Source organism: Petaurus breviceps, unplaced genomic scaffold, assembly GCF_028583685.1.
Source record: "Petaurus breviceps papuanus isolate PSGF00001 unplaced genomic scaffold, PetGlider_PUasm1.0 126, whole genome shotgun sequence".
NCBI classification, from domain to species: Eukaryota; Metazoa; Chordata; class Mammalia; order Diprotodontia; family Petauridae; genus Petaurus; species Petaurus breviceps.
In genome coordinates this window covers 75,397,662-75,407,764 of record NW_027185655.1, presented here as the reverse complement: position 1 = coordinate 75,407,764, position 10,103 = coordinate 75,397,662, and the positions used below count along the sequence as shown (strand labels likewise).

Genomic DNA, 10,103 nt, shown 5'->3' with positions numbered 1-10,103 from the left:
ATCTATCTATCTATCTATCTATCTATCTATCTATCTATCTATCTATCATCTTTCTGTCTATATTTGTTTTATACCTCATTTGATTTTAAGTTCCTTGAGGGCAGGACTATCTTTTTTTTCTCCTTTTATCCCCAGCACTTAGCCCAGGACCTGGCATATAGTAGGTATCTAATAAATGTTTAACGGTTCTTTTGTCATCTGTTTATGAAGGATGGTGAGCCACTTGATCATGTCTTCCTAGGCATTTGGTGCTAAATTTTTGCTGCTTGCTGTAATATGTTGAACAGTTTCTACCATTTACTTACAAGATCTACAGTGATTAAATTTGGGCTTGTCAAGAATGATACTACTGTTATTATTATTATTAAATAGTTTGAGCAGAGTAAAACAAATTCAGGTTAGTACACTCATATGATATAAACATTTTCTAAGACATGTTGAGTGTCATCGTGTGTGTATGTGTACGCGCGTGTACATGTGTAGATATTACTACTTCAAGAAAAGCTAGAAAGTAATTTGGTAGGAAATAGGTTTGGAACACCATCTTATACCACATCCCATAATAAATTACAGTTGACCATATGGCTTAAATATATAAAACCATAAAATGATGAGAAGAGAATGGAAGAAAGTATTTTTCTTTATTGTCCTTAGAGGAAGGATTTATAACCAAATAAAGAATAAGGGGGATCATAACATAAAATTTTTTTGGCCTTGCATATGGTGGGGGTTTGATAATGTTTGTTGAATTATCATTTAAACTCCTTCCTACCTTTTTAGTTACATAAAATTTAAAAGTTTCTCTAAAAGTCTGATGTTCAAGATACAGAGGCAGTCGATATAGATATATAAGGCCAAGAGCTGTTCCTCAGTATATAAGTATTCAAAGGACCACATGCTGTCTGAATCCAGACAAGTTTTTAAAAGAGGAGTTACAGCCTTTCTACAACTGTATGAAATATGCTCAAAATAACTAATAATCAAAATACAAAATAAAACATCTCTGGGCTTTTACTTGACACTCATCAAAGTGGCAAAGATGATAAAAGATAAAAATAATGTTGGAGCAGCTGTAGAAAGATAGGTTCCCCAATACTTGTTGAGGAATCTGTGAATTGTTTCAGTTTTTTGAAAAACAATTGGAAATTGTTGAGATGATGATTAAATTCTTCATATCCTTTTACCTAGTGATCCCACTATAGGACTTAAGGAAGTAAAAAACAGAAAAAAAAGTGTAGCAAATTTTCATGGTAACATCATATCTGATAGCATAAACTTGGGAATAAATTGGGTACTCATTTATTGGGGAATAACTGAATAAATTGTGATTCATTAATATAATGGAATATTATTGTGTCATAACTCTATAGCAAACAGTAACTGTGATGAACTCAGAGAAACGAACTTATTGTAAACAGAACCAAGGAAGTTAGGTCAAGAGAACAGTATGCATAATAATTACAGTAATAATGAAAATAGAACTAAAGGACATCACAATTCAGATTATATGCAATGACCAATTCAGAAGACTGATAATGCAACATACTTGCCTCCTTTCAGTAGAAGTGGGGAGGTAAAATATAGGTGCTAAATATGTTGTCAAATACTATCACTGTTAATTTTGCTTTTTTTTTTTTTTTACAACTTTTTCTTTGTTACAAGGGAGCATTATCTAGTGTTTGGGTTTTCTTAAGAAGTGAAAGTAATATTTTTTACGATAATTTAAAAAGTAAATAGTACTGATATGATATGTAATGATACTGATGAGTTTGATATGAGAGTTCTTAAAGTGTGTAAAAATCTAGGTGTATATATGTTATATATATATATATATATTTTTTTTTTGTCTCACTTAGCAGTGAAAAAAAGCAAAAAATTTTTTAGCCAATTACAGTTTGACATTCCATGTATATAGCAATCATGATAATTTTGCTAGTTTTTCTAATCCTATTTGAAAGTATAAAAGTGAGGGGCGGCTAGGTGGCATGGTGAATAGAGCACCAGCCCTGGAGTCAGGAGGACCTGAGTTCAAATCCAGCCTCACTTAACACTTACTAGCTGTGTGACCTTGGGCAAGTCACTTAACCCCAATTCCCTTGCCTTTCCCCCCTTCAAAAAGCAAAAAAAAAAAAAGTATAGAAGTGGGAAAGATGCATATTATAAGCATTCAGAAGAGGAGAAAATTACACATTCGTGTACCTATTGACCTGTCACTTTTCTTTATGCATAGACATGTATGCATGCTACAATCTGAGATGTAGGAAAGGGAATTTTGTCACCAGTTTACCAACAAGAAGGATCTCATTTAGCTAGATTAACTAACATTTTATGAAACATACTTTGTGGATTTCTGTCTCCATTATTTTGCTCATGTTGTTTCCACTTTTTAGTACATTTTCCATTTCTTTTTCCCCATAAGAATATTCTGTATCTTCAGAAAAACTTGGAAAGACTTATATGCACTAATGCTGAGTGAGGGGAGCAGAACCGGGAGAACATTATACACTGTTACAGCCACATTGTGTGATGACTACCTTTGATAGACTTGGGTCTTCTTAGCAGTGCAAGGTTCTAAGACAACTCCAACAGGCTCATTATGGAAAATGCTGTCCATATCCAGAGAAAGAATTACAGAGTCTGAATGCACATCAAAGCATACTATTTGCCCTCTCCCTTTTTTGTTTTGTTTTGTTTCATCTTTCTCGTGGTTTTCTTCTTTTCAACGTGACTAATGTGAAAATATGTTTAATATGTATGTGTGTGTATGTAGAGCCTGTATCAGATTGCACACCATCTTGGGGAGGAGGGAAGTAGAGGGAGGGAGAAGAAAATTTAAAACTCAAAAGCTTGTGGAACTGAATGTCGTAAACTAAAAATAAATAGACAAATTAAAAAAAAAAGAAAAGAATATTCTGTATCCTTTAAAGCTTAGCACAAACCTCCCTTTTTTCTTGGTTTTCCTTGGTCTTCCCCCAGCACACAGAGTTCTTATCCTCCTTTGACAATCAGTTATTTATTATCTCTATCCCTTTTGGAATACTTACTATTTATTGCTTTATGATATTGGGTACCCTTAAAATTAGTTTTTCTCACCTTCCCAACAAGATTAAAAATTCCTTAAGTACATGAATTTCTTTGTGTCCCTCATTGCTTCTTCATAAATTCTAAATTCAAAATACTTATAGCTGGAAAAAATTCGATGTGGTTTTCAGTTGTAAAACACACACATTTTTACATGAGGGAGGTCATGCTGTCAACTCTTGCCAGAAGATATTGATTATTTTTTCTTTGGGGGTTAGTTTTTAATCTACTTAGTTCTGATCAGTGTTCTAAGTACTAGAAGGACAACGGTTGAAATAACACCAACTAACCAAAGAGGCAACACGGTGTTGTGTATCAGGAACAACTGGGTTCACTTCTCTGACACACATTAGTTCTGGACAAGTCTCTTAGCCTGTCAGTGACCCGGTGTAATTTGATGCCAAAAGAAAGGCAACTTCCCAAGGTTCAGAATACCAGCATAGGTGCTCTCCATTTTATTCAGTGACCAACCAAGAACAGAGAAGATCAAAACATGACATCATTCAAAATACAGCATTTACTAAGTGTGATTAAATAATCTCCAAGGGCTACCCCCACCCCAGGACCTTCCAATCATTCAGTCAATTACAAAGTCCCTGGTCTAAATACTTCTCCACCCCTAGGCTATACCTTCATTTAGTCCACTACAAAGCCCCTCTTCTCAAATGGAGATTAGTTTCCAAACATAAGTAAAGTACCTTCATTTGTCAATCACAGAGCACAATAAGGTCAAAAGTTCCCCACCCCTGGATCACAATTGAATCTACCCCAGAGTTACATCAAGTCCAAGCACAGCACTTAATACCCAAATGGAGATCTTTTCTTCATCTTGACACAAGGGCAAGTTCTCAGCAATCTTAGTTCCTGGGGAGACAAAGCTTAGCAAGGGCACAAGATACATTGCCAGTCTCTTCATTAATTCATCCTCTGTTTGCAGAACTGTCCTAGAACCCCTGAAAATGTTAGCAAAACCCTCTCCCAGGATTTCTGTAAACATACAACAAGAAAATCCTTCTTCAGGGCTTCTGAAACAACAGAAAGGTTCCTAGACCCCTGCAACAACAGTACTGTCCTTCACCAGTGGACAGTATTCATTCTGTCTGCAGGACAGTCTCCAGACCCCTGCAACAACAGCACTGTCCTTCACCAGTGGACAGTATTCACTCTCTGTCTGCAGGACAGTCTCCAGACCCCTGCAACAACAGCACTGTCCTTCACCAGTGGACAGTATTCACTCTCTGTCTGCAGGACAGTCTCAGGGCTTCTTAACCAAAAGCCAGGTTCCAGGACTTCTTCAACAACAGGACTGTCTTTCACCAGTGGACAAATCTGGCAAAAGAACATCAAAACAGACAGACAAAGTACCAGCAAAACAGCCATGTCTCCTCAGTCTTTGGCAGCTCTGGGGGCAGGTCTCAAAAGTCCAGGGCAATTCAAAGTGGCCCTCAGCAATCCTTCTCAGTCTCTCTTTCTGCCTCCACGAAGTGCTGCTTCCAAAAAGTCCTTCTGCCTCTCTCTTGTCTCTCCAAATCTATGTCACCAGCTCCTCCCAGTTCAGGACTCTCTTTTCACATCCACAAGTCCATTCCACAGGTGGGATTAACAAGCTCTGGGTTTTAACACAATCAATTTGAAAACTAAGCCAATACAGGGGAATCTTTATGTTCCATTACTATCACACCCGGGTAACTAAGAATGTAAGTTGCAAAGAAGGTGGCTATGTATTACTTATCCTATTAGTTAGGAAGTTCTCTGTACCAGTGAAGTCATCATTATGATCCAACCCCACCCCCTTAAAAAAAAAAAAAAGCAACAAAACCTTTTAATATCACTTTGTTCATGAGGAGGCTTATTAAGCAGATTTCATAGTTTGTTATCATCTTTCTCAAAACAATTATTTTTCATTCTTTTTTATCCCTAGGAACACATTATACAATGACAAATGGAGGCAGCATTAACAGTTCAACACACTTATTGGACCTTCTGGATGAACCCATTCCAGGTGTTGGTACATATGATGACTTCCACACCATTGATTGGGTTAGAGAAAAGTGTAAAGACAGAGAAAGGCATAGGCGGGTATGTGATATCATTTTAATAATGTAAAGCTTTTAGTAAAATGTGTTTTTTGAATATTTAATGTTATACTTTTAGCCATTGACCTTGGGCAGTTATGTTTTAGCAAGTCATAATTTTTCCTTTTCTTTCTAATATAACAAATTTTGCTCATGTTCTGGTGGTATAACATCATTTTGGGACAAATTATTCACACAAAATGAAATTTATATCTCCTTTCTAATGTACTTTTGTATCTCACAAAGTTCTGTAAAGGCACTGGCACTACAAAAGGAAAATAGGTTTTTTGAGAATGTAATATGGCTATTACTTGCCATGCTTTTATGGACTTGTGACTTCATCTGTGTAGATACTCTGCAATGAGTTTGCAGACCAACCCCTATTCTTTGTCATTCTCTAATTCTGTAGTCCATTGGGGTGGGATAGGATGGAGTATTATTCCATCCACTTATTACTTCTTGTTTTTCATTACTTCATGTTATGAAGTATTTTATGCTGCTTCTCTTGGGCATTGGTAATTTGCTGCAGCTTTCTTGTGCCTACTGGGTTTCTCTCCATTTTCCTTTAGGTTGTTTGTAAGCCATATGTGTCATGTATATGTAAAATACTTATTTAGATTTGGAATCAGAGTGTTATTTATATAGCTTATTTGCCACATTGGTTCAAGATTGCCTTTGAAACACCAGGAAATGGGTGTTATCAGAAAGAGAAGTTTATACCTAAAACAGGGTTCTAAAATCAAAAGGGTACACAAATGTTATCAGTATCTTGAGAGTTTTAGATAAACACTATAGTATGGATAAAATGCACTCTTCATAGATTCAGTGTAAGTATATGGTTACTAAGGGAATGTGGTTGTAGAAAGAGCTCTCTGTTCCTTGCAACTTTAGGGGGAAAATAATTTCTGTTTTCAAAAGATATAGTCAAGTGTAGGTTAGATAATACTTGTATCACTATGATAGATACTGCATAAATACAGCAGTTTAGATACAGTCCATAAGTATTGTAATATCTAATTAATATAGTTTTCTCTTACTAAGAAAGGAACATAGTACATTAGGGAACAATGATAAAAAATGGTGTATCATAAATTCTCAGTAGTATTTGGTGTAATGATTAACAACAACAATAATAAAATAATAGCACTTATGTAGTGCTTTATGATTTACAAAGTGCTTTACAAGCATTATCTCATTTTAGCTTCATGACTGGCAAGTAAGTGCTGTTATCACTATTTAAACTGAGACAGGCAGTTTAAGTGACTTGCCCAGAGTCAGCCCAGAGTGACACAGCTTATATTAGTAGCAGTAGCAATAACTCCATTCAACTTTCACAGTCCTCTGTCTTCTGCTGGTCTCATTTAGCTTAAAATAAAATTGCAAGAGCATTAAAGAGAGCTAGTGAAATCCAGCCACATAAACATTACCACTGTGAAATCATTTGAGGCTAAATTTCACTAATATTCTTCTGGCTTTGCAGTGCCTTAATTTTCAGGTCACACTGCTCTAGTAGAACAAAAGAAGACTGGGTTAATTTCTGGCTATAGCAGCATAGATGTCAGTGGTGTTAGAATTCCTTTGAGAGGAAAAAAGCATGCTTCTCCCTATTAAAGTAGGATGGAACATAGACTGGAACTTCAGCTTGTAGTTAAACTTCCTTTTAGGATTTAGAAGTTACTTTCCTCCCATCACAGAAAGCTCACCATTATGTTGAAATATAAAGAGAAGGTTTGCTGGATCCTTTTTCAGGTATTGTGACTCTCCACATATTCCCACTGGTAGCTTAACAATTAGTCCAGATTTAATTTTTATTAGCTATTGAGAGCTGGGTGACCTTATATTTTTATCACTATTCTATGATGGTATCTACATACCTTACTGCTCTATTCTAAACTATACTCTTTATTATATTTCAGGTACTTCCACAACCATTCAATGTCATCCTCACTTTTTAAATTAGAAGTTACATAGACAGACATATACACAAGACAATCTCCAGTCCTTCTCAGCTCTAAAATTTTATTCTAATTAGCTGCAGAAATAAGAAGTAAAGGCATATATAATAATTTTGGTTGTTTCCAAAAGTATCCTTTTGATATACTAACAGCCTATGAGAACCATAGCTATCATAGCTAAATGATTAGATTGAGAATAAAAATAGTAACAGAATTTGGTTTCAGTGACACTACATATTTAGAGGTTTATGTACTTCTAACTTCACAAACATTTAGCTGGGGTAGGGGTACACAGAGGCAAATGAAACAGTTCTTGACATCTAAGAGCATGTATTGTTCTGAAATATAGACAGCTTAACCTTTATACTAGAAGATAATTGTTATTGATGAGTGTTTTACATGTGTGTGATGTGCCAGGAAAGATGAGTATATGACTGTTCCAAGAGAGAGCACATGAGCGCACAAGTGCATGTATGTGTTTTAGTTTGTAAAGTTTGACACTCTGCATGCCAGATTTCTCTTCTTCCCGTTTGCTTTGTTCAAGATGAAAAAGGAACTTTCAGATTTTTATTTTGATTTAAACATTTTTATTTTTAGATTAACAGCAAAAAGAAAGAATCAGCATGGGAAATGACAAAAAGTTTGTATGATGCTTGGTCGGGATGGCTAGTAGTAACACTAACAGGATTGGCATCAGGTAAAAATGTTTTTAAAACTAAAAGTCTTTTCTGCATTTTTGAAATAGAAATAATTCTTTCCTGATATTTTCATTGACTATTAAATTTTATAAGCATTTTTCTCCTTTAAATCTTTGTTTTTACTGCAAGTATAAGAGAAGCAACTGTTAATCATTTAAGTAAAGACTACTGTATTCACATTCTTAAAAAGATATATTTGGGTGGCTAGGTGGCACAGTGAATAGAGCACTGGCCCTAGAGTCAGGAGGATCTGAGTTCAAATATGACCTCAAACACATTAACACTTACTTGCCCTGTGACCTTGGGCAAGGGACTTAATCCCAATTGCTTTGCTTCCCCCCTCCAAAAAGAAAAAAAAAATGAAAAAATATTTAATGTGTGTTATAATTATATATAAGAATATTCAGTGATGCTAATGTAAAAGGCAACATTTAAATCACTGGAATGTTTTTCTTTGAATTTTTATTTTAAAAATCATAGCATCACTATTCCTTTTAAAAAATTAATTAATTTACTTTTAGTTTACAGCATTAGTTACATAAGCTTTTTAGTTCCAATTTTTTTTTTCCCTTCTCCTCCCCCTTTTCCCCCATGGCAGCATGCAATCCGATATAGGTTCTACAAATCCCTTCACATTAAACATTAGTCAAGTTGTAAAGAAGGATTATAACCCATGGAATGAACAGTGAGAAAGAAGGAACAAAACAAAACCACAAAGAGAGAGAGCAAGTAGTTTGCTTCGATTTGCATTCAGACTCTAATTCTTTCTCCAAAAGTTGATGGCTTTTTCTATCACCTTTGGAATTGTCTTATAATCTTGCATTGCTGAGATGAGCCCAGTCTATCAGCATCAGTCATCACAAATACGATGTGTCTGTAATTCTGTGCAATGTTCTCCTGGTTCTGCTTCTCTCACTCAGCATTAGTTTGTTTAAATCCCTTCAGGTTATTATGAAGTCCATTTGCTCCTCATTTCTTATAGCACAATAGTATTCCATTACATTCATGTACCACAACTTGTTTAGCCATTCCCTAATTGATGGGCATCCCCTTGATTTCCAATTCTTTGCCACCACAAAAAGAGCTGCTAAAAATATGTTTGTACATATGGGTCCTTTTCCCACTTGTATGTTCTCTTTGGAACACAGCCCTAGAAGTGTTATTGCTGGGTCAAAATCACTAATTTCTAGTGTACAGAATTCAAATGTCAATTGTTTTCTCTTTGATTCTCCCATTAAGACTTAAAAATAGTTATTACTGCATTATTGTATAATTGAAACTTATATTTATGTTTTAATCTTTAAGGAATTTATTATTGATGTGGAAAAAAAATTTTTTTTCATTTTTCAAATGCTTTGTTAACTTCTGATTTACATCATTCACTTCTGCCAGATTTTGAGTTACAAATTTTCTCCCCGTTTTTCCCCTACCCACCGTGCCAAAATAGCAGTCCCACAAGATATCCCCTCCTCCAATCTGCTCTCTCCTATATCTTCTCCATACCTGCTTCGACTTTTCCAATAGGGCAGGTGGATCTCTATGTCCCAGTGCTTGAATAACTTATTTCCCAATTACATGTAAAATAGTATTAATAATAGTGTGTATATATATATTTTTAAACATTTGATTTTAAAACTTTGAATTCCAGCTTCCCTTCCTCCCTTGTCACGCACCCTTACTGGGAAGATAAGCAATTCGGTATAGGTTGTACATGTGTAGCTAATGTAAAACATTACCATAGTAGATATATTTTAAAAGACTGACTATATTTCCCTCCCTCCTATCCCATCTCCCACTTGTTCTATTCTCTACTTTGATCCCGTCCCTTTTCAAAAGTGGGTGCCTCCAACTTCCCTCCCCTGAGCCGGCCCTCCCTTCCATCATCCCCCCTCTCATCCTCTTCCCCCCTAATCTCTTGTAGGGTGAGATACCCTATTTAGTGTGTATGTCATTCCCTCCCCAAGCCAAATTCAGCGAGAATAAGGTTGACCTATTCCCTTTTGCCTTCCTATTCTTTCCCTCCATTGTAACCATTTTCCCTTGCCTCTTCTGTATGAGATAGTTTACCCCATTCTGTCTCTCCCCATCTCCTCTCATTATATTCCTCTCTCACCTCTTAATTTCACCTTTTAAGTATTATCCCTTCCTATTAAATTGGTCCTGTGCCCTCTATCTATGTACACCTGTGAACATATATTCACACATTCACATATGTATTCATATGTCCGTATACCCTCCGATATAGACATATATATATATATATATATATATATATATATATATATATATATATA

The 10,103-nt window shown here is 35.4% G+C and overlaps 1 protein-coding gene across 6 annotated transcripts in view; it reads left to right on the top strand.

Annotated features, from left to right (window-relative positions):
* The window catches only part of CLCN3 (chloride voltage-gated channel 3), a 122,090-nt gene that overhangs the window by 77,382 nt on the left and 34,605 nt on the right, over positions 1 to 10,103 (top strand). For all 6 annotated transcript variants that reach the window (XM_069097083.1, XM_069097049.1, XM_069097065.1 and 3 more), the window contains 2 exons: positions 5,003 to 5,160; positions 7,709 to 7,808. In XM_069097083.1, the coding sequence (XP_068953184.1) occupies positions 5,017 to 5,160; positions 7,709 to 7,808 (244 nt within the window). In that variant the 5' untranslated portion in view covers positions 5,003 to 5,016. The remainder of the gene's footprint in view (positions 1 to 5,002; positions 5,161 to 7,708; positions 7,809 to 10,103) is intronic.